The following is a 25263-nucleotide window of genomic DNA, read 5'->3' as shown; positions in this document are numbered from 1 at the left end:
TAGGGAGGTTAGTGGCCTGAAAACATAAAAGGAGTATAATCAGTAAAATCAGGAAAAACCAGGCAGGCTGGCCAGAACTACTGGGAAGAGATAGAAATTAGAAAGCAAGCAGATTTGTGGAGTGATTTGCATTCTTTTATCAAAGGAATGAGGCCGTCTAAGAGTAAGATGGGATTCAGTACTGCAGAAACACAAGTCTTGGTCATGGCTGGATTATACATTCTATTGTCACTAAGTGCCTGACCCTATGGCAGTGACATCATAATGACCCCAAATGCAAGTGAAGTAAACAGAATCAGGGCAGGGCTACAGGTGAGCTGGTGAACTGGACTTGGTGGATGGTGTGGAAGGGACTTTGGGAGAGACTTGTGCCCACGATAAAAGGGAAGATGAAGGTATTCATTTGAGTTTGCATGTGTGGGGCCTTTTTGGCACGGTTGACTCATCTGTGCTCCTTCCTGTGACTTGATGTCAAAATTAGGTAAGAAATCATGTATTTAATCATCTTCGTTGACTTTTCTAGTCTTCTGTGGCATTGATTTTTGAATGGAAGCCCTAGCAATAAGGAACTCGGCGTGGAAAAGGAGGACAGACATGTACTGTCTCAACGCCCTGTTTAAGGAGTAGGATAATCCAGGCCAACTGCTGCTTGGAATTTTCTTCCTGCTCTTTTTATTGCCTTGAAGGGAGTTTTGGGTCTGCTTAGAGAGTCTGGTAGGGTTGAGAGTCAAACTGTGAAGCTGGTAAGAAGAATGAGCTGTAGGCTCGTTAAAACACATTGTGCTGTCCCTCCCTTCTCCCCAATCTCTGCAGTTTCTGGGTCAGTAGGTCTGGGACAGGGCCTGAGGATTTGCATTTCCTATAAGTTCCCAGGTGATGCTGATGTCCTTCGGAACCACTTGGTTGGATTTGTATGTATTTCTGCAGAAGAATGTTTTTGATACCGTGGGGGATACTCGCCAAGTGTTATGGGTTCAATTCTGTCCTCCAAAAAGATATGCTGAAGTCCTGACTGCCAGTACCTCATACCATGTCCTGTTTGGACATAGGGTCTTTGCAGATGTAATTAGTTAGGATGACATCATAGTGGCATAGGGTGGGCCTTTAATCCAATGTGACTGGTGTCCATATAAGAGGTGGAGAAATGCAGAAACACAGACACATGGGAGAAGGCCATATGACGGCACAAGTGGAAAGTGAAGTCCTGCAGCTGCAAGCCAAGAAGCACCAAGGGCTGACAGCAAACCATCAGAGCTAGGGACAGGCAAGGAGGGGCTCTCCCTACAGTTTCAGAGGGAGCACAGCCTTGATTTTGTACTTCTAGCCTCCAGAACTGCCAGATAATAAATTTATGTTATTTAAGCCACCTGGTTTGCGGTACCTTATTATAGAATCCTTAGAAAAGTAACACACTAAGGTTACCCTCAGTGAGTCACGCCCTTGTATAACCTCTCCCTTTGTGAGAATAACCCGAGACTTGCCTCTGATGGAATATGGCAGAGGTGATGGGACACCGCTCCTATGGTTGTTATGTTATATGAGACTCTGAAGACACTTAGCCGACTTGGAAGATAAGCAGACTCTTAGCAGACTTAGAAGATAAATTCTCTTCTGTTGGACTTAAAGAGGCAAACTGCCATGTGGTGGCAGAGAAGTTTAAGTGGCCTGAAGGACCTCAGGGCAAACTTCAGCTAATAGTAAGAAACTGGGACCCTTAGTACTACAGCCATCGGGAAATGCATCGCGCCCCCATCTGAATGGGCTAAGGAGGGATCTTCTCTAGTTGAGACTAGATGGACATGGCTTGGCTGGCACCCTGATTTCAGGCTGGTGAGACCCTGAGCAGAGTTCCCAGCTTGGTCCCTCCTGAACTTCAGAACTACGCAAAACTGTGAGATAATACATTTGTGTTGTTCAACCTGCTGAGTTTGCAGTAATATGTTACTAGAATGTAAAGATAGATACATTTATTAATGAAAACAGAAAAACTAAACTGCCAAACAATGTGTATAGAGTGGTCCTTTTTTGTTTAAAAAGAATGAAATAAGAAAATATGTTCAAATTCCATGGTTTGCATAAGTATATATATCAAATAGTATATAGAAATACACACAACCATATACTCTGTGTGTGTGTGTGTGTGTGTGTGTGTGTAACTTTGGAGTGATGTTATTTGGAGTGATGTAACACTTGGGTTTTTGGAGTAGGGAGATTATTGGCTTTTTTTATAACTTTTTATTTGGAAGTGATAAGGAGCATATTTAGCTTTAATGGGAAAATCAGATAACGTATATTAAAGAGAAAATTACGTACGTTGATCATTTTTGGTTATAAAAATAATGTATGTTTATTGTAGAAAAACACAGAAACAAGAAAATAAAAATTTATTATGGCCCTTTTGATCAGAACCACCGTCTTCCAGTAATTCGACAAAATGACAAACACAAAGGGAAAGAGGAGAGGCTCCTGGGAGATGTCCTCTAGGCCTTTTAGGAAGCATGGAGTTGTTCCTTTGGTCACGTATATGTGAATCTATAAGAAAGATGATATTGTAGACATTAAAGGAATGGGCACTTTTCAAAAGGAATGCCCCACAAGTGTTATCATGGCAGAACTGGAAGAGTCTACAGTGTTACCCAGTAGGCCGTCGGCATTGTTGTAAACACACAAGTTAAGGGCAAGATTCTTGCCAAAAGTATTCATGTGGGTATTGAGCACATTAAGTACTCTGAGAGCCGAGCTAGCTTCCTGAAACTTGTGAAGGAAAATGATCAGAAAAAGAAGGAAGCCAAAGAGAAAGGTACCTGGGTTCAACGGAAGCGCCAGTCTGCTCTGCTCAGAGAAGCACACTGTGTGAGAACAAATGGGAAGGAGCTTGAACCTCTTCCCTGTGGATTGATTCATGGCATAATCAGTGTTAAAAAAAAAAAAAAAAAGACCTCTGGACTGTAAAAAAAAAAAAAAAAAAAAAAAAAATTATGAGCACCCCTCCCGAAGATAAACACTACATAATCCTTGCTTTTAACAGGTCACCTTTTAAACATTATATTTAATGATATATTTAATTTTTATATACACAAACATAACACAATACGTAAATTACGGAATAGTGGAGTAAGCTGCGTGTTGATGTTTATGGACTTTAGCAAAAGCATCGGACCAGTTTGTATTTGGTCTCAGAGCCTCTTTGGGGTTGATGGAAGTCATATTCACAGTGCTGAACAGTCGCTGCCGCTGCTTCTGAATTTTGTCCCACCTTGTGTTTATTTCTCTCCCTTTCTGAATTTTCTGCTTCTATTCGCTACCCTAACCCCTAAGAACTCTCAGGAACAGTGCTCCCTGACTGGTTTAAGCTAAAATTTCCACCCCCATGGTAGAGCAGATCCAGTGGTTCTCTTCTGGATTTTACTTGTCACCACCTTTTATTTCCTGGGAAAATTTGATTATGAGGTTGGATAGTTTGTTTAAAAAAATGTCTGCTAATGTTTAATCCACACTTTCAAGCCTAAGGAGCTCTGGAAATAATTTTTTAAATAGAAAAAATTTTAATATAAAACAATTAAAGGGCCAGGCACAGTGGCACATACCTGTAATCCCAGCACTTTGGGAGGTCGAGGTGGGAGGATGGCTTAAGTCCAGGAGTTTGAGACCAGCTTGGGCAGCATAGTGAGACCCTGTCTCTACAACAAATACAAAAATAGCTGGGTGCGGTGGTGCATGCCTGGGGTCCCAGCTATTTGGAGGGCTGAGGTGAGAGGATCGCTTGAGCCTGGTAGGTTGAGGCTGCAGTGAGCTGTGATCGCATCACTGCACTCCATCCTGGGCGACAGAGTAAGACCCTGTCTCAAAACAACAACCACCATTAAAGTGTATATAACTTAATCTAGCAATTCTACTTCTGGGAATGTATTTTATGTTTAACTGTTCACAGTTACATGAAAAGATATGCATAAAGATGTTCCCTGCGGTATCGTTTGTGATAGTAAACACTTACAAGCCAATAAATCAGCAGAGAAACTTGTAAATGAATTATAACCCGTGATACTGTTAAATATATATATTTATTTAGTCTTTGTCCTCATTTCCTGACATACAGCTCATAATTGTCTATTAACAATCTAGGCAGATCTAGACGAAGTAATGTAGAAACTCAGAATATTTTAAGGGAAAAAAGTAAACGTGTAGATAAAGCTTGTCCAACCCATGGCCCACGACCGCATACGGCCCAGACAGCTTTGAATGTGGCCCAACACAAATTCGTAAACTTTCTTAAAACATTATGAGATTTTTTTTTGGCGATTTTTTTTAAAGCTGTTTAACTGTTGTTAATGTTAGTGTATTTTATGTGTGGCCCAAGACAATACCTCTTCCAATGTGGCCCAGGGAAGCCAAAAGACTAGACCCGCCTGATGTAGATCATTATGTGTGGTTTGATCCTGTTAAGGAAATAAACCATATGTGTACCTCCAAGCTCCCTTCCTCACTCTTTTTATAGTGAAATTGCTCTGAGTGTTTCCTCTGCACACATTGAGAACCACATCAGTGTTGTAGTTATTGCTTCAGAAGCCTAACATAGTTTAGAAAACTTAAGAGAAGGATAATCTATTATATCTACCCATATTTCTACTCTCTGTTTTTTTTTTTTTGTTTGTTTGTTTTGTTTGTTTTTTTTTTTTTTGAGTCAGTCTCACTCTGTTGCCCAGGCTGGAGTACAGTGGCGTGATCTTGGCTCACTGCAACATCTGCCTTCCAAGTTCAAGTGGTTCTCCTGCCTCAGCCTCCTGAGTAGCTGGGATTACAGGCATCCGCCACCATGCCAGGCTGATTTTTTTTTTTTTTTTTTTTTTTTTGAGATAGAGTCTTGCTCTGTTGCTCAAGCTGGAGTACAGTGGCGTGATCTCAGCTCACTACAGCCTCTGCCTCCTGGGTTCAAGTGATTCTCCTACCTCAGCCTCCGGAGTAGCTGGGATTACAGGCATGCACCACCACACCTGGCTAATTTTTGTATTTTTAGTAGAGATGGGGTTTCACCATGTTGGCCAGGCTGGTCTTGAACTCCTGACCTCAGGTGATCCACCCAGCTTGGCCTCCCAAAGTGGTGGGATTATAGGTATGAGCCACAGGACCTGGCCTCTTTCTGTTTTTATTTTTTCCTTTCTCATGCTTCAAGTTTCCTTGTTTTATTATTTTTTTCTGCTTGAATAACTTTTTTAGCCATTATTTTAGGGAAGGTCTGCTGTTGAAAAATTCTCTTGGTTTTCTTTCATGTGAAAGAAATGATTGATTTCCCCTTCACGTTCCTTTTCATACTTAAATTAACTTTTAAGTTCAGGGGTACATGTGCAGGTTTGTTATAAAGGTAAACTAGTGTGATGGGGGTTTGTTGTACAGATTATTTCGTCACTCGAATATTAAGCCTAGTACCCATTAGCTATTTTTCCTGATCCTCTCCCTCTTCCCAATCTCCAGTAGGCCCCAGTGTGCATTGTTCCCCTCTATGTGTCCATGTGCTCTCATCATTTAGCTCCCACTTATAAGTGAGAACACGCAGCATTTGGTTTTCTGTTCCTGCATTAGTTTGCTAAGGATAATGGCCTCCAGCTCCATCCATGTTCCTGCAAAAGACATGATCTCATTCTTTTTTATGGCTGCATAGTATTCCATGGTGTATATATACCACATTTTCTTTATCCAGTCTATCACTGATGAACATTTAGGTTGAGTCTATGTCTTTACTATTGTGAGTAGTGCTGCAGTGAACATATGTGTGCATATGTCTTTATAATGGAATGACTTATATTCCTTTGGATGTATACCTAGTAATGGGATTGCTGGGTTAAGTGGTATTTCTGTTTATGGGTCTTTGAGGAATCACCATACTGTCTTCCATAATGGTTGAAATAATTTACACTCCCAAGAACAGCGTAAAAGCATTCCTTTTTTCTCTCTGCACCTTCACCAGCATCTGTTACTTACTGACTTTTTAATAGCTTTTAGTAATAGCATTCTGAATGGCGTGAGATGGTATCTCATTGTGGTTTTGATTTGCATTTCTCTAATGATCAGTGATGTTGAGTTTTTAAAAAGTGTGATTGTTGGCCCCATGTATGTCATCTTTTTAAAAGTGTCTGTTCACGTCCATTGTCCACTTTTTCTTTTTCTTTTTTTTTTGAGACAGAGCCTCGCTCTATTGCCCCAGCAGTGCAGTGGCATGAAGTTGGCTCACCACAACCTCTGCTTCCCAGGTTCAAGTAATTCTTCTGCCTCAGCCTCCTGAGTAGCTGGGATTACAGGTGCATGCCACCATGCCCAGCTAATTTTTGTATTTTTAGGAGAGACCGCCAGGCTAGTCTTGAACTCCTGACCTCAAGTGATCTGTCTGCCTCAGCCTCCCAAAATGCTGGGATTACAGATATGAGCCACTGTGCCCATCTGTTTGCCCACTTTTTAATGGGTTGTTTGTTTTTCTCTTGTAAATTTGTTTAAGTTCCTTATAGATGCTGGATATTAGACTTTTGTCAGATGCATAGTTTACAAAAATTTTCTCCCATTCTGTAGGCTGTCTATTCATTCTATTGATAGTTTCCTTTGCTGTACAGGAGCTCTGTAGTTTAATTAGATGCCAATTGCCAATTTTTGCTTTTTCTGCAATTGCTTTTGGTGTCTTTATCATGAAATCTTTGCTCATTTCTATGTCCAGAATGGTATTGCCTAGGTTGTCTTCCAGGGTTATTATAGTTTTGGGTTTTATATTTAAGTCTTTAATCCATCTTGAATTAATTTTTGTATATAGTGTAAGGAAGGGGTTCAGATTCAATCTTCTGCATATGGCTAGCCAGTTATCCCAGCACCATTTATTGGATAGAGAATTCTTTCCTCATTGCTTGTTTTCATCAGGGTTGTTGGAGATTAGATAGTTGTAGGTGGGTGGCCTTATTTCTGGCTTCTTTATTCTGTTCTATTGGTCTGTCTGTTTTTGTACCAGTACCATGCTGTTTTGGTTACTGTAGCCCTGTAGTACAGTTTGAAGTTAGGTAGCGTGATGCCTCCAGCTTTGTTATTTTTGCTTAGGATTGCCTTGGCTATTCAGGCTCTTTTTTGGTTCCATATGAATTTTAAAATAGTTTTTTCTAGTTCTGTGAAGAATGTCAATCGTAGTTTAATAGGAATAGCATTGAATCTGTAAATTGCTTTGGGCAATATGGCCATTTTAACGATATTGAGTCTTCCTACTCATGAGCATGGAGTATTTTTCCATTTGTTTGTGTCATCTCTGATTTCTTTGAACAGTGTTTTATAGCTCTTCTTGTAGAGAAAAATCTTTTACCTCCCTGGTTAGCTGTATTCCTAGGTATTTTATTTTATTTTTTGGCAGTTGTGAATGGGACTGCATTCCTGATTTGGCCCTCAGCTTGACTGTTGTTGGTGTAAAGGAATGTTTGCGATTTTTGCATATTGTATCCTGAGACTTTGCTGAAGTTGTTTATCAGCTTAAGGAGCTTTTAGGCTGAGACTATGGAGTTTTCTAGATATAGGTTCATATCATCAGCAAACAGGGAGAGCTTGACTTCCTCTCTTCCTATTTGGATGCCTTTTATTTCTTTCTCTTGCCTGATTGCTCTGGCCAGGACTTTCAATATTACGTTGAATAGAAGTGGTGAGAGACGGCATCCTTGTCTTGTGCCAGTTTTCAAGGGGAATGCTTCCAGCTTTTCCCCATTCAGGCTGTGGGCTTGTCATAGATGGCTCTTATTATTTTGAGGTATGTTCCTTCCATACCTAGGTTATTGAGAATTTTTAACATGAAGGGATGTTGAATTTTATCAAAAGCCTTGTCTGCATCTATTGAGATGATCATGTGGTTTTTGTCTTTAGTTCTGTTGATGTGATGAATCACATTTATTGATTTGCATATATTGGACCAACCAAGCTTGCATCCCAGAGATAAAGCCTATTTTGTTGAGTATTTTTGCATTGATGTTCATCAAGGATGTTGGCTTGATGTTTTCTTTTTTTGTTGTGTCTCTGCCAGGTTTTGGTATCAAGATGATGCTGGCCTCATAGAATGAGTTAGGGAGGAGTTCCTCCTTCCCCTTCGTTCTTGAATGATTATGTTTTCACTGATATAAAATTTTGGGTTGAGAGTTCTTTTCTCTGAAAAATGTGTGTGAATTCCTTCTGGCCTCCATAATTTCTAGTGACATGTCCATTGTTACTCAAATCATTCATTCACTATAGATTATGTTTTGTTTCTCTCTAGCTGCTTTCAAGATTTTTTCATCATGTTTGATTTAACGAGGTTTAATTATGATGTGTCTTGCTGTGTGTTTCTTTGTGTTTATCATGTTTGCTCTGCTTCTTGAATCTGAAAGTTTGTGGCTTTCACCAAATTTGGGTAATTTTCAGCCATTATTTTTTTCAAGTACATTCTCGGCCTTACTTTCTTTTCTCTTCTAAAACAGCAGTGACACCAATGTTATCTCTTTTGTTATTGTTTCCCAGGTCCCTGATAATCTGTTAATTTCTTTTTAGTCTATTTTCTCTCTGTCATTCAGATTGGGTAATTTCTATTATTCTATTTTCAAATGTATTGATTCCTTGCTCCACCATATTCATGCTGCTATTGAGCCATCTAGTGATTTTTACATTTATTTTCCAGTTCTAAAATTTCCATTTGATTCTTTTTTATTCACCACCTGCATGACCTTGTATAAGTTTTTTTTAACCCCTCTAGACTTTAGTTTTCTGAATTATAGTTAGCACTTATTCAAGTTTGCTGTGAGAGCCAAGGATATAAAGCTTAGCTCAGCATCTAGCAAAGCCTAAGCATTTCAAAAATGTTAGCTGTCATTTAAAAATCATTTTTCTACATACTAATGTCAAATATTTCTGGTTTTCTGGTGTATGATTTTTATTGTATGGAGTCAGTCCCACCTTACAGACACATTGATATTTTACAATGAAAGTCAGTGGGAAGCTAGATTCTCATTTTAACAGAGCAAAATTCTGCACTTCAGTGGAATATGTTTATTCAGTCTTAATGTACCCATACACTAGGAACTTTAGCCTAAAATTTTAACTTAACATTTTGATATTTAATGATTTGTTTTAAATATATTTTATGTGTTATACATATTATACAAATATATGCACATTTATATAGATATATGTATTATATATACCTATATAATATATATACAGATGTATGTATTATATACACATATATAGTTGATTCTCATTATTCACAGTAGTTATGTTCTGTAAAGTCTCTGTGAATATTGATTAGCAAATATGGAACCATTGTTCCTAGGAGAAATACAGGGTTAGGTTCCTACAAGCTTCTAGTCACAACATTTTAATAAGCTGATCAAAATATAACCTTGTTTTATGTATGTTTCTGTTTAAAGAAACCTAATTTAATATATATTGTTGATTCATTTACTTTAAACTCATTGCCAAGAGGAGTATAACTCATCCCTGAACAAAGCTTATGTAACACATGTGTTTTCTCCCTCCACAAGGCACCTCACAGCTTAGGAAAAACAGAGAGCACTTCAGCACTAAATTTGAAGTCATTTTAAACAGAAAAATCATCAACAAAAAGCACAAACCTATGAAAAACGTAGCACTCAATATATTGTGAAAAGGCCACTTGTTTATAATATAAGAAAGGAAACAAGAAGACAATAATTGTTTGACTTTAGCTGGGAATGTGCATGTTGCATGACTCAAATTTCTCACTGTCCTCTGCATGTCTGTGAGTGACTGACCACAAAAGCACAGTGAGTATTGATTTGGGGGTTACAAATAAAACTTAGCAAGTAGGTATATTTGTAAGTATAGAATCTATGAATAATGAAAATCAGTTGTACAGACGCACACACACACACACACACACACCCCTACATATATATATTTTCTTAATTATCGAAATTCTAGGTAGATGAAACAGATTTGGGTCTTTACTTGGACGTATAATATGGTGCTGTGATGGGGAAAAATTTTAGACTTGCAAGGCACATTAATTTTACAAACTACACTTTATCAGGATGTATTATGTATTTTATATATTGTTTGATTAGATTTGCTAAAATATTAAGTATTTTTGTGTCTATGTTCATGAGGGATGCTGATGTATAATTTTCTTTTCTTATGACATCTTTGGTTCTAGGGTCAAAGTAATACTGATTTTATACAATGACTTAGGGCATATTCTCTTTTATTTTCTGAAAAAATGTGTAGGAATACTTTTTTATGTTTTATGTTTTATCAGTAAAGCGATTTTGGCCTCGAGTTTTCTTTGTGTGAAGGTATTTGAATTTCTTTATTAGATATAGGGATACTTGGATTTTCTATTTCTTTTCTTTTTTTTTGTTTTGGTGGAGACGGGGTCTCACTATGTTGCCCAGGGTGATTTCAAATGCCTGGCATCAAGAAGTTCAAGAAATCTTCCTGTCTTGGTCTCTCAAAGTGCTAGGATTACAGGTGTGAGCCACTGCACCCAGTTGATTTTCTGTTTCTTCTTCTGTCATTTTGGCAAGTTGTGTCTTTTAAAGACTTTGTACACTTCATTTTTGTTGTTGAACTTTTCAACATAACACTGTTCATAGTATGCTTTCATTTTTCCTTTAATATCTTTGTAATTTGTTGTGATGTCCTTTCTTTTATTCCTGATATTTGTAGTTTGTGTTTCTTTTTTTTTTTTTTTTGATTAGCCTTGCTATGAGTTTATCAGTTTTATTAACCCTTTCAAAGAGCTTACTTCTGCTTTGCTGATATTCAGTTTCATTGATCTACTCTATTATGAACAATATCTTCTTTCTTTGGTTTTGATTAACTCTTTTTCTAGCTTCTCAAGTAGGTAACAGATCAGTGGTTTTATGTTTTTTTCTTTTCGAATCCAGGCATTTTAAAGCTACACAATTCCCCTAAAGAGCTGCTTTAACTGCAGCCCTCATATTTTGACACATATTATCATTCAGTTCAAAATATTTTCCTCAATTTTCTTTGTGATTTATTCTTTGAACTATAAGTGATTTAGAAGTGTACAGTTTAATTTCCAAACAATTGTGGGGATTTTCTAGATATTTTATTATTATTGATTACTAATTTAACGACGTAGTGGCCAAAGAATATACTCTGTATAATTCAAGTGTTTTAAATTTATTGAGACTTGTGGCCCAGCATATGGTCTATTGTGGTGAAGGTTTCATGTGCACTTCAGAGGAATGTGTATGCTGCTTTTGATGCGTGTAGTACCCACGAATACCAATGGCATCAAGTTGGTTGATAGTGCTATTCAAAACTTCCATATCCTTACTGTTTTTTTCCCCCTAACTTTACCAGCTATTGAGAGAAGGGTGTCAACATCTCTAACTATGGGATTTTGGTGGTGTCTATATTTCCTTTGTTCTCTCAATTTTTGCTTTATGTATTTGGGGCTTATGATATCACATTATATATGTATATTTTAATTTTATTTTTATGTATTTATTCTTTTTGAGACAGAGTCTCACTCTGTCACCTAGGCTGGAGTACAGTGGCACAATCTTGGCTCACTGCAGTCTCCGTCTCCCGGATTCAAGTGGTTCTCCTATCTCAGAGTCCCAAGTAGCTGGGATTACAGGCGTCCGCCAGCACTTCTGTCTAATTTTTGTATTTTTAGTAGAGATGGAATTTCACCATGTTGGCTAGGCTGGCCTCGAACTCCTGAACTCAAGTGATCCGCCCACAGCAGCCTCCCAAAGTGCTGGGATTATAGACATAAGCCACCGCACCCTGGCCCATATATTTGGTTTTTATCTCCATTTCCTGACATAACAGCTTCTCTCTTGGAATCTCGTGAGTGATAAGAGTGCGTTTTTTATGCTAATAAGATGACTATGGCCAGGGGTCCTAAGGTAGCTTCAGGATGGGGCTGGTCACCATAAAGACCAAAGCAGGATTAGGGGACTGGAACTTTCAGCACCCCCCTACCACAGGGAGGGGAGAGGGGCTAAAGGTTTAGTTGATCACCAGTGGCCAATGATATATTTTCTGACCTCTTTACTCTTTATTATTTACTCATTCCTTTTTGCAGAACTATGCTTTTAAGATTTTATGTATCTATATAGCTCTTTCTTTATATTTATCTATATATACACATATATATTTTTGAGATTCTGAAAGTGTAAGTATACATATAGGCATATATTTTTACATTTCTTATAATGCAGTACTGCTGGAGTCCAGCATCTACTTCTTCATTTTATAACTTGGATTAGGTATCAGTTAACTATCTATACCATGCCTCTTATTTTGTCAAAGAGAATGTTTATTTTAAACCTTAAGCTTTCTGGTGAATCATAAATCATAATTTCCTGTTTTGATTTAGCCAGTGAGGTAATATCAAGTTGCTTCCCCAGATTTTTCTTTTTTTTTTTTTTGAGACAGAGTTTTTGTTCTTGTTGCCCAGGCTGGAGTGCAGTGGCACAATCTCAGCTCACTGCAACTTCTGCCTCCCGGGTTCGAGTTGACTCTCCTGCCTCAGCCTCCCAAGTAGCTGGGATTACAGGCATACGCCACCATGCCCAGCTAATTTTGTATTTTTAATAGAGACAGGGTTTCTCCATGTTGGTCAGGCTGGTCTTGAACTCCCAACGTCAGGTGATCCGCCTACCTTGGCCTCCCAAAGTGCTGGGATTGCAGGCATGAGCCACCACTCCTAGCCTCTGATTTTTCCTATATATAAATTTTACAGTGGCTTATCCTTAAAAAGTACTTAAGTTATTCTGTTATTGCTGCATAACAAATTACCTGAAAATTTAGTGGTATCCAACCATAATGTTTCATTTTTCTCATGATTTTGTTTGTCAGGAATTAGGTGAGGCAGTCTCACTTTGGAGTCTTTCATGCAGTTTTGGCCAGATGTCAGCTGGGGCTGCATTCTACTGGGCCAGAAACCTACAATGACCCTCACACATGGCTGGCAGGCTGTTGGGAGCTCAGCTGAAACTGTTGGCTGGAGCATTTATATGCAGCTTGTCCATTATAGTGATTTCAGGATAACTGGACTTTTTACATGGTGGCTGATTTCACCTGAGAGTAAGTCTCTCAAGAGAACCAGGCAGAAATTTTTCATACCTTTTAAGGGCTTTTCAGAACTATACTTGGTGTAGTATCACTTCTGTTGTGTTCTATTGTTTGAAGCAGTCACAAGGCTGTCCAGATTCAAGCGGTGGTGACATAGCCTACATATCTTCATGGGATGAGTGTCAAAGAGCTTGTAGGCAATATACTGCTTCATGGTTACTGAAGTATATCTTACATATAATAAAATGCGCAGATCTTAAGCATTGAGTTCAATGAATTTTGGTAATTGTTTAGACCCGTGCATCTACTGCCTGATGTCAGGTAGAGAACATTGTTTTCACTCTGTAAACTTCCCTTGTGTGCCTTTCAGGTCAATCCTCACACATAGTTTTTCCTGTTCTGTGAGGCACGTAAGTGGAATTATACTATTTGTGTATTTGACTTCTTTAACTCAACATAAAACTTTCAGATTCATCCATATTGATGTATCACTTGTATGTTCTTTTTTATTGCTGAGTTGTATTTCACTGTATGCATATACTACAGTTTATCCCTCACCCATTGTTGGACATTTATTTCTAGTGTGTAGCTTTTATAAATGAAGATGATATGAACATTCTTGTATATATCTTCAAATGTTATCATGGTATCTTTGGAATAATACTTTCATATTAAAATCCAGTGTTTCTAAATTATTTCAATGCTCAAAGACCTTTGAAATTTACCTCTCCACATGGTAAGGATTTACTATTACAAGCTTTTTGGGATTAAGGAGGCAATAATTTATAGCAGGGAGTTCCCAACCCTGGGGCCATGGATCAGTACCAGTCTGTGGCCTGTTACGAACTGGGGCACACAGCAGGAGGTGAGTGGTGGGAGAGCAAGTGAAGTTTCATCTGTATTTACAGTCACTGCCCACCACTCACATTACCACCTGAGCTCTGCCTCCTGTCAGATAGTGGCAGCATTAGATTCTCATAGAAGTGTGAACCCCATTGTGAACTGTGCATGCAAGGGATTCTAGGTTGTGCACTCTTTATGAGAATCTAATGCCTTATGATCTGTCGCTGTCTCCCATCACCCCCAGATGGGACTGTCTAGTAGCAGGAAAACAAGCTCAGGACTCCCACTGATTCTACCTTATGGTGAGTACCTTATAATTGTTTCATTATATACTATAATGTAATAATAATAAAGTGCACAATAAATGTAATGTGCTTGGATCATCCCAAAACCATCCCACCTTCCCCTTCCATCTGTAGGAAAATTGTCTTTTATGAAACTGGTCCCTGGTACCAAAAAGCTTGGGGACCACTGGTTTATAGGATCCACTAGAAAGTATGGAATGGTGTCTTACCAAGAAAACCAAAATCTCTATCATCCATCATTTATTTCACTTACATAAATGCTCAGCATGAAAAATTATAGAGATGGCTAAGATTTTAAAAAATGGAAATGAAAATTTCCCCTCAGAACCAATTTTTCTTCTGCAGCCTTCTTCAAATCTCATCCCCTGGAGGTCAGAAAAAAGGATGGGTTAGAATTCCAAATTTCTTTGTGTGTGTGCAGGAGGAAGAGGATAGTATTGTTGCAAAGTGGAAGTTCATTATTGACCACAAACTACAAGTCTGGGTTCAGTAATAAGAACACTTACATCCTTTCTAGATAACCCAATCCTAAGATATTACTACTGTTACCAAAGAGGGAGTGAAGGTCTCTGAGAATGTAGGAGTCCCTTTAATAGATGGGGAGAAATGGGTTAAAGATTTTAAAAAATTGCACAGACAGTAGTTGTTTGCTCTTTGGTTATAGGTGAATTATCTCTATCCTAGTTAGGAGTGGAGGACTGAAGTATGTCTAAATGCACAAACTAAAGCTCTGCAGGCTTGGAAAGAAATTTTCTTTTGTAACAAAAGGGTAGGCCCTTTGCTACAGACATGAGTGATTAGTTACAATAGGTTATTAGGGGTATCATCCAGGTAATGAAATGTTCAACAAGAAGATTATAAAGGTTAACTAGATTTGCCCCATGGATTTTGCCCAGTGGTTTTGAAGGCAAAACAAGATTAATTTGAATATGTAGGGAAGAAAAAGAACTTGCGATTGATGAGGGGCTGATTTTTTACATTTAAAAAAGCCTGATGGTGTCAACTACAAATTTAAAATCTGTATTGTGTATACACAGAGCAATCTCTAGTGTGGCACCGGATTAATGGGGGTACCTTGAAAAATCAGGTCAAAATAAAGTGACAGAAATTATAAAACATACATGATAATGATAATAAAGAAGACATTTATTTCTCATACTCTTTTAGGGGAAAGGAGAAAAGTCAGTTTGCCCTACCCGATGATGGTCTTTCTGAAAGATTCTCCATTCATTCCATAGAACTGGATAGGTTGCTTCATCTCAGAGAATTTTGTACTCTTAATTTGTAAAGAGAACTTCTGTTCAAGAGAGTGGTCAAAGGGTGAGCCTCTGTGAGCAGCTTCGCTGGTGCACAGCCAGGCTCCCTCTCTGGGTGAAGCTTTTTCCACACTGGCCACACAGATAGGGTGTCTCTCCTGTGTGGATTTTGCCATGCAGAATACAATTCCCCCTAGTGTGGAAACTCTTCCTGCACTGGGTACAGGCATAGGGCTTCAGGCCCGTGTGGACTCTGATGTGAACAATTAAGCTTCCTTTCTGACTGAAGGCTTTTCCACACTGATCACATCTATAGGGCTTCTCACCACTGTGAACTCTCCTGTGAACAGCAAGGTTACTCTGATTCCTGAAGCTTCTCTGACAAATAGCACACTCGTAGGGTTTCTGTCCAGTGTGGAGTCTCTCGTGGACAGCGAGACTACCTCGTTGACTGAAGCTTTTCCCACACTCCTTGCACTGATAAGGCTTCTCTCCCGTGTGTATCCGCTGATGTGTAACAAGATTGCCTTTGGCCCTGAAGCTTTTTCCACAGTGGGTGCACTCAAAAGGCTTTTGACCAGTGTGGATTCTCTCATGTAACGTTAGACTACCTTTTTGCCGGAAGGATTTTCCACACTCCTGGCACTCATAGACCCTTTGTCTCACTCCAGGTGAATCTTCCTGTAGGGTCTTCGAATCTGGGGATTTTTGTTCCAGCTTCTCTCTTCTGAAAGAATTTTGGATATCCCAGCTTGAGGATCCTGTAGCCTCAGAGTGGTCATACTTGTGGTGGGCTTCAGTCATCACATCTGATAAAATGAGAGGGAAGTCACGTAAGAAGCACCGATATGCTGATTTAGAATAGGGAAAAAGAAACATAATTCTTTGAGTGCTTATGATGTGCCAGGCCTTATTCTGTGCATAGACAATGCAATCCTGAAAACAATACCATGAGATTGATACAGATAATGGGAGCAAAGGGAGACTGTCAAAGGTCACAGAACTAGGTAAGTTAGAGCTGACTCAAATAGGCATTCTCCATAGTACTGTACTGCCTCTAAATTTAATTTAGGCCAACAAATAACCTTGTAAGTTTTCTCTATTTTATAGGTCAGAAAACCGGCTCAGAAAATTTAGAAAACTATACAGAATCACATAGAGCCCCATACCCAACTTTTGTCTGACTCCAAAACAGGTGTGGATCCAGGCTGTATAAGGCCTAAAACTTCCCCATTTTAGAGGCACCCTTTTAAGAAAATGTATAAAATTAAGTCCAGGGTCTTGGAGAGACCAGTGCAAGTAAGCGGTCCTAAAACTTAAGCTGCATTTGCTTCTTCAGAAATCCACCTCTGTCCAGTCTGCTTTTACAATGGAATAAGCACCGTGACCTCAGAAAATATGTGGCACAATCCTGGGTACTTTACATCTGTCATTGCTAATCCCTGCAACCCTACAGGATAGAACTTACTGCCCCATTTTACAGATGAACCTGGAGCTTAAGGAAGTTAAATAACCTGTCTGATACTGCAGATCTAGCCATGGCAATTATAGAATCTGATCCAAGGAATTTTTCCCATTAAAATCCTTGCTATTTTCAGCCTACTAAGCTATGGCAAAACTGAAATCAATTTTGGTTTGGAAGTTATTCTCTATGCAGGTATTGACTTTATTTTTTCCTAATACTGCCCTGCATCTGAGCCTCCTGGTGCACTTTAAATATGGGTCCATTCATCACCATTAACAGTTTTCTTGGTGTCACCCCAGGGTAATTTTCTCCTTGTTCTCTTGCCTTATTCAGAGACAATGCTGAGATTTAAGCTGCTCATTGATTCTGAGAGACTACTTCAACGCTACCTCTATATCACGATGGTTCTCTTGCTCTGTTTCTACTATTCTAACTCCAGCTCACAGGCTTTTCTTGTAACCCTAGGAACAGCGAGCTCTACCAAAGCAAGGTCTCCTCTGCTTCCTCAGACTGCTGACCAGTGCTGAGGACAGGGACACTGAATATCTGTGAGCTGAGCACACCCAGACATCAACTGACTCACTCACTGAAGAACGCTACATTCTGGGCGTATCTTCCATGACAGTCCAGCAGGGTAGCTGTTGGAAATCCAAACATGTCCACTCCTGCTTACGACCTCAGTCACCACCTCTTCATATGATTCTTCCATGGGCTGTTCCTGAGCACCTGAGGGATAAAAACAAACAAATAGAAACAAACAGGAAAGGGCAGAATAATTGATATGTGAGAAGGAAAATGTCAACAGTTGTGGAGGCATAAGTGAATGTAAGAAACCTAGATTGCTTGACATAATGTTAGTTACTATAATGTCACTGCAAAATGGGCCCAGAGGTACCAGGACCACACACAAATGAGTCTAGGAGGAAGCAGGATGTGGGAAGGCAGAGAACACATAAACATATATCTCTTCCTGCCAATCCCAAGTTAACAGTCACTCCTGTTTACACTTTGGTCTTGGCATGTGATTGGGATCTTCCATTTTGGTTCCCCACCTAACCACCTACTACTTTCTTCCCTCCAAGCCCCAGAGGAATTCAGAATCTAAAAAAACATTTCAGCCTTCACGATTGGTTGGAACCAAGCAGCTCTCCAGTTCTCTGTAGTTACAAAGACTTACCAAGAGAGTCCATATGTTATCACTGAACAGTTCTTAGGAGGCTCCAGACCCAGACTCACCTTTCTCTTGCTCTTGAAGATACAAGAATACCAGTTCTGACCAAGTGTAAACACTTGTCAATTCTTGGAAAAGAAAGACCTACTCTGGACTCCAAAACCAAGCCGAGGCACTCCAACTAGGTTAAGTAACTTGCCCAAAAACCCACAGAAAATAAGGAATCAAGGTGGAGCAAAGGTTCAAATCCAAGACTTTCTGGATCCAAAGTGTATGCTCTTACATTAAACAGTTGTCTATTTCCTGATCACTAAAGACCTGGTCAGAATGCTTATAAAATTGAACAGAAAGGAAGAGAGTTTGACTAGACTGAATTACTCTTCCAGATCCTAGGAATCCTCTTGTATGTGTTCTAAATTATCTTTTATTATTATTATTTTTTAAAGTTTTCTGAGTCAAGGTTTTGCTCTGTTGCCCAGGCTGGAGTACAGTGGCTCAGTCATAGCTTGCTGTGGCTTTGAACTCCTGGACTCAACGGATCCTCCCACTTCAGCCTCCCAAATAGCTAGGACTACAGGTAAGCACCACCAAGCCTAGCTAATTTTTAAAAATTATTAAAATTTTTTTTTTTTTTTAGAGATCGGGTCTCATTATCCTGCCCAGGCTGGTCTCCAACTCTTGGCCTGAAGTGATCCTCCTGCCTTGGCCTCCCAAAATGCTGAGATTGTAGGCATGAGCCACTACACCTGGCCCACATGATCTATTTTTTAAAAAAATATTTTTTCTTACTTCAGGATCCTAATTACTGAATTCTTACACTTTTAAGAAACGCAGTGGTTCAATGCATACTCCTTGTTTCCCTCTAATATGTCCTATCAAAATGCTGGCCTTCTGATTTAATGAAATAATAATATGATGCTACCATTATTTGTTTTGTCAACCTAAGCATCTGGTTCTTCTTGACAGCTGCACGTTCTGCTAAATGCTGTGATGACCAAGAGAGGCATTTAAATTTTTATTTGGAGGACTCACTTCCAACTTAGAACACAACCTACAAAGGAATTCCCTACCAGCATGCCAGCACATCATTTGGAAGTTCAAGGTATTCTTGCTCAACAACTGCACACATTAAAAGTCCCTGGAGTACATGACGCCTGCTGCCTGGGGTTGGACTCTGTCGCTGGGGATTCTGGAAATTAGGGTAGAATTCACAGCTCTGCCTTTCCACCTGCTGTGACGTCTTCAAGTTACAACTCCGCCGCCTATCAGGGACCTTCGTGATTAGTAAGGGGGAAATTGTCACATTTTTCTCCCTAGATCACAGGTCTGAGGAAGTAGTTTTCCTAAGATTTTGTAAAAGTGGCTTTATAATTAAAAACATTGATTTTCCTATTAGAAAGGCTATTATATCCTTTGGAAAAAGCTTAGTAGTAGTCCGTGAGAGTCTTGGCTTCTTGCCCTGGCTCCCCCAGGGTCTATGACCTTCGGCAAGTTTCCCCACTTACCAAACAGGTTCCTAACACTCTCCTATCAGTAGGACAGTGAGAGGGAAAGAACCAAACAGGAGGGGTATCTGACGAGACCACCAGGCTTAAGACCTAAAATCCAGCGTCCTCTGGAGGGCGGATGAGAGGAGGGGTACACTTGGCGGTCTGGAGAATGTCCTGGGGCGTTTCAGGTGTAGGAGCTTGTGGGTAGCGTGGTTTCCCACACACTGCCTGGCTTCCTATTCTCCCTTGGAGGGGCTGCCTCTCCTCGCATCCCCGAAAGGCCGGCGCCGGCTTCCCGCCCTCGCTGAAGCCCGCACGGAGGCCCGGGGAGCCCACCGCGGCCTCCCCCTCCCACGCCCCGACCCCATGGGCCCTGCTCCTCTCCGCAGACGCTGCCCTCCCGCCCCGGGCCCCGGGCCCGCCCAGCGTCCTGAACCTCGGCACCCCGCTCTCCGGTCCACGGGACCCTGCTCTGCGGACCGCCGACCTCTCCGCTCGCGGCTGGCCTCCCTTGGGGGCCGGGCCGGCCGGGCCTGCTCATTTCCGTGGCGGCCGCTGTCATAATGCGGCCACACGGAGGGCCCGGGACGGCGGCCTGATAGCGCAGCCCCGCCTTGCCCCGGCGCTTTGACCCGGCCGGGGGCCTCACTCACCGCAGCGGCGCGTGCCCGCAGACAAAGGCCGGCGCCGTGCCCGCAGCAGCACCAGTGCCGGCGCCGGCGGACCGGACTACAACTCCCAGGAGTCTCCGCGCGAGCTCGCCCGCCGGGCCGTGGGTCTCGGCGGCCCCGGCTTCCCAAGAGCACTGTGGGAAATGTAGTTCTCTGGCGCTCCCGGTGCTCGGGCTCCGCAGGTCCCGGGGACGCGGGGACCTCAAGCCGTCGGGTTTGGACTGGGAATCCGGAGACCCATAGCGCCGACCTGTCAGTGGACGCGGAGTCGGGTCCGAGCCACGGCTGCTCAGATTAGCAAGATCTGATTGACAGCATCGGGGTAGCAGGCGCTGAGCCAGGGACTCAGGAGTCCAGGGTTCTTGTAGGGCGTCGCGGAAGGAAACGAAGTTTTGGGGAGAAATCCGTTGATAAAGCCTTGGGGGCTTCCAGGTCCTGTGTTGAGCAGCTCGCTGCATGAACAAAGGCGAAGCTCGCTTTCATGGAGCTTCTGTGAAGAGCAACAGGAACACAGTCAGTCCAAGTCTTAGTGAGATACTGGGAGGAGCATGGTTGCTTTTGAACACGTAGGAGATAAAGCCTCTCTAATAATACCTTTTTTTTTGTTTTTTTTTTTTTCTTCACTCTGTCTCTCAGGCTGGAGTGCAGTGGCAGGATCTCGGCTCACTGCAGCCTCCGCCTTCTGGGCTCAAGTGATTCTCCTGCCTCAGCCTCCCAAGTAGCTGGGACTACCATGCCACCATGCCCGGCTAATTTTTTTTGTATTTTTAGTAGAGGCCGGTTTTACCATGTTGGCCAGGCTGTCTGATATGCCTTAAGCCTCCTTCAAACGCACTTTTCCAGGATCGGGGCCTCATCCTGGAGCTCTTCTGCCTGGCCGGGCGTTTCTCTGGGTCCCTGCCTCTGGAGGGATGTGTCTGCCCATCCTCTTGCGTGAAGGACTCATAAAGAATGCTTCCTCTTGCTATGTTCTTGTCCTCTACCCGAAAGCCACACATTTGTTAAACCAAACAACTTAATTTCACTCAATATGCAAAGGTGTCATGTAAGTAATAAGTTGATTCCTAAATGTTAGCTGTTACTATTGCACATCATTTCTGAATTTCATTCAACATTTATCTGTTGAACCCATTTTAAGTGCTGACACTGGGGACACGAATGTGAGCAAGACACACTGTGCTCCTAGGGAGGGGCTGACAGTCTAGTGGAGAAAACAAAAACCACCTTCCTCACATGGGGGTCAGGGGTGTTGCGCAGCGAAGTCCCAGAGTGTGTGGTGCAAACTGTCCTGAAGCTCCCCACTCCTGAACTGCTCCAGGTGGCTCCTCCCCCCACTCCTCCCAAATCTGAGAGAGAAAGGAGTGGAGGGTGGCACACAGCAAAGGTCAAGGCTCAGAGTCCTAAGGTTGCATCCTCTGCTTCACACAAGGGTACATAAGTTCCGTTGAGGTCAAGACCGGCTGTGGACGCTAGGACAAGTTTCAGATCCTGCTGTGAAGGTACATGACAAAGCATTGATGGGAAAAGGTGGCTGTGAGGGGCAATCATCATCACTTTTATAAATCTGCATAAACTCCCTTAAGGGGTCTCAGGAAAGTGGACACATTGAAGGGCCCAAAGTGGGGGAGAAAGTTGTTAGGATTGGGGTTGATGTGACCCCAGCCTCCATAGACAGACTGCCCAGTTGCAAAATAGGGCACATCCTCACCCACCACCTGCATCTTAAGGCAAATACTCAACAAGAGGGAGGGTGTGGGGTGAGGGTGAAAGGGAAATTGTTGTCGGCAGTATAGATTTGAAAAATTGCCAAAGAACAATTCCCCCACTTTGCAGGCATTTCAAAATATTAGGGGAAGGACAGATAATTCAATAAATGGTGTTATGACAAGGGTGAGACATTGGAGGGGGGGAGTTGAATGTTTACCTAACTCCCATGCCAAGAGAACCTCCAGATGGATTAATGTAAAATGGGAAACACAGAGCCACAAAGGCCCAGAAGAGCACATGGATTAATCTTCTTATAATCTTGGCATAGGGAAGGCTTTCTTTCTTTCTTTCTTTTTCTTTTTTTTTTTAGAGGAGTCTCGCTCTGTCGCCCAGGCTGGAGTGCAGTGTTGCTATCTCGCCTCACTGCAAGCTCTGCCAGGGAAGGCTTTCTTAACCAATGTAACAAAGGCAGAAACAATAAAGAAGAAGATTAAAATCCAGCACTTCTGTGTGGACAAAGCACCACTAAATGAAGTTAACATATGACAAGCTGGGAAAATATTAGCAACTGTCATACTTAAAGACACCATACAAATCAATAAGAAAAAGACAGTTTACTAGAAATGTGGCAAAGGACAGCAACTCACACACACACAAATGAAAGGAAAATATATTCACTGTTCATTTTATAAAATTTCCGATAGAAACAAATGAAAATTACCTCCCAAGTACTAAATGGCAAAGATTGCAAAGGAGACTGGGGAAGTGGACATGTCTGTCCGTGTGTAAATTGAGATGACTGCTCTGATAGGACATTTGGCAGTGCATACCAAAAGTCCTGAAAATGTACATATTCCTTCTATAATTTTTTCTTTGGGGAAAAAGAATCAGCTAATTGTATCCTAATTGTGGAACGAAAGCCTTAGGGTCCAGGTTGCTGAAGTGAATTATTGGCTTTGAAAGGACTTTTAGTTCCTTTGAAAGGAGTGGCTGCCCTAGAAGTTTCCATGAGACTGTGAAGCTCTAGGGAAGCTGAAGCCTTCACTTGCTGCCATAGTTCTGAACAAATACAGTCATTTGGTGCTTAGTGATGGGGACACCTTCAGAGAAATGCATCGTTAGGCAATTTCATCTTTGAACATTGTAGAATGTACTTACACAAACCTAGCTGGTACCTCCCACTATACACTAGGCTCAGTACAGTCACATGCTAGTGACTGTACTGAATACTGCATGCAATTGTAATGCAATGGCAAATATTTGTGTATCTAAACATAGAAATGGTATAGTAAAAATGTGGTGGTATAATCTTCTGGGACCACTGTTCTATATGTGGTCAATTGTTGACTGAAAGGTTATAATGCGGCGCATGACTGTACCTGGGTCTAGAGTGGTAGAATGAGAGCACACCCTCCTGGGGGGGGTTGATCAGAACACTTTCCATCATGCTTACCATCTGTGTCTACTCCAGTCCCTGTCAGAAATGCAGACGTCTTCAGTCCCCACTGGCTGTGTTCCTCCTTCCTCAGTGCTCTGCACACTCACTGCACTGTGCAATCCTTTTGTCCACTCCACACTCTCCTCTCACTCTGTCCATTAGGGAGGAGTGCTTGGGAGAAAGTGAGCCTTCTTGCAGACCCCTCCATCTCCGTGGCCAAGCTTGGGCAGCTGGACCCCCAGGATAAAGGGATCTGTGCTTTAGTGTGATTCTTTGGAAAGATTGTTGAACCTGGGCCAGAGCTGTCCAAGCATTTCCTGATGTGCTAGCTATTTCTCAGGGCTGGAAGTGATCACGGCTTCTCCTTCGACAAACTGTTCCTTTTCTCTGAAGCCACCTTTGTCCTTTTGAGCGAATGTGTCTTGTGTTTGATTTCACTAGCACCTGATTTATAAACTCAGGATACGAAGACTTTGGCCTTCATGAGCCTAGTATGTGCATCATTGCTCTCGTCCCCTGATAAACTCCCACAACTGTTAATATAAAAATCATACTGATGGAAGCTATCTCTGCAGGCTTCAGGCAGATTTTGGTTCTTGCCTTTCATTTCTACCATTTAGCCAACTGTGCCCTTCTTCAACCTCTTGATGGAATTGCTTATAAGCCAGAAGTGGGAGGGAAAGTGTGGTGTGCAGCAGATGACCCACACCTAGTACAAATTTGCATTTGTTTTCAGCACTGTGGGCTAAGCCCAACATTTCTTGCAGAGGCTCTGATGCCCAGATCTGATTACCCTGTTTGGTGTCACTTAGTGGGGCTGCAGACAAAACCCCTCAGACACCGAGTTAAAGAAGGAAGGGCTTTATTCGGCTGGAAGCATCAGCAAGACTCACCTCTCAAAAACCGAGCTCCCCGAGTGAGCAATTCCTGTCCCTCTTAAGGGCTTACAACTCTAAGGGTGTCCATGTGAGAGGGTCATGATCGATTGAGCAAGCAGGGGGTACGTGACTGGGGGCTGCATGCACTGGTAATTAGAACGGAGCAGAACAGGACAGGGATTTTCACAGTGCTTTTCCATACAATGTCTTTAGATAACATAACCGATTAGGTCAGGGGTCGATCTTTAACTACCATGCCCAGGGTGTGGCAGTGGGCTGTCTGCCTGTGGATTTCATTTCCACCTTTTAGTTTTCACTTCTTTTTTCTTTAAAGGCAGAAATTGGGCATAAGACAATATGAGGGGTGGTCTCCTCCCTTAGCTGAAGTAGGAGCTAGGTGTTCCTCCTCAGATCAACTGTTAGATGCTACTTCCTCTCACACCTGAGTCCTGAGCTGTGGACCCTGGAGCTAGGGTTCTTCACTGGGGCCCACAGATGGGCTCCATGTGAGTCTGTGAACTGATGAAATGGCAAAAGTGGATGTCTTAGTCCATTTAGTGTTGCTATAAAGGAATGCCTGAAGTTGGGTAATTTAGAAAGAAAAGAGGGTTATTTGGCTCATGGTTCTGCAGGCTGTACAAGAAGCCTGGTACCAACATCTGCTTCTGGGGAGGCCTCAGGCTGCTTCTGCTCATGGTGGGAGGTGAAGGAGAGTGGTGTGTAGAGATCACATGGTGAGAGAGGAAGCAAGAGAGACAGAGGAGGTGCCAGGTTCTTTTAACAACCAGCTCTTGGGGGAACTCTCAAGGGAAATAATAGAGTGAGAACTTACTCAGAGCATGAATCTATTCATGAAGATCTGCCCTCATGACCCAAACACTTCCTGTTAGGCACCACTTCCAGCACTGGAGATCAAATTTCAACATAAGGTTTCTGGTACAAACATCCAAACTATGAAGTGGACTCGA

General features: G+C 41.6%; 1 protein-coding gene and 1 long non-coding RNA gene across 4 annotated transcripts; one reads left to right on the top strand and one right to left on the bottom strand.

Moving 5' to 3' along the window:
- The first annotated feature begins 293 nt into the window (after positions 1 to 293).
- LOC126962818 (uncharacterized) lies at positions 294 to 19590 on the top strand. 3 transcript variants are annotated; one of them, XR_007728814.1, is made up of 4 exons: positions 322 to 481; positions 17406 to 17765; positions 18591 to 18688; positions 19078 to 19380. It is a non-coding gene; the product is annotated as an uncharacterized LOC126962818 (long non-coding RNA). The 3 variants fall into 3 exon arrangements; XR_007728816.1 differs by having other exon boundaries at positions 294 to 481; positions 18591 to 19590; XR_007728815.1 differs by lacking the exon at positions 322 to 481 and adding an exon at positions 16280 to 16482 and having other exon boundaries at positions 18591 to 19590.
- ZNF32 (zinc finger protein 32) lies at positions 15345 to 17629 on the bottom strand. The gene is made up of 2 exons (XM_050804339.1): positions 17528 to 17629; positions 15345 to 16284 (listed from the first exon to the last, which is right to left on the bottom strand). The coding sequence occupies exons 1-2, from the start codon at positions 17595 to 17597 to the stop codon at positions 15533 to 15535; spliced, it is 822 nt and encodes a 273-aa protein (XP_050660296.1). The 5' UTR covers positions 17598 to 17629; the 3' UTR covers positions 15345 to 15532.
- Positions 19591 to 25263: the final 5673 nt, after the last annotated feature.

This window comes from Macaca thibetana, chromosome 9 (genome assembly GCF_024542745.1).
Source record: "Macaca thibetana thibetana isolate TM-01 chromosome 9, ASM2454274v1, whole genome shotgun sequence".
NCBI classification, from domain to species: Eukaryota; Metazoa; Chordata; class Mammalia; order Primates; family Cercopithecidae; genus Macaca; species Macaca thibetana.
Note: the sequence above shows the minus strand (reverse complement) of the source record. Positions and strands in the feature narration are given on the sequence as shown.

Bases quoted from the DNA above. Each gene is read 5' to 3' on its own strand.
- ZNF32 (XM_050804339.1), bottom strand. From the start codon at position 17,597: ATGTTTGGATTTCCAACAGCTACCCTGCTGGACTGTCATGGAAGATAC. The intron at 16,285-17,527 runs GTGAGTGAGTCA...TCATTTTATCAG, and splicing joins CCAGAATGTAGCGTTCTTCA to ATGTGATGACTGAAGCCCAC.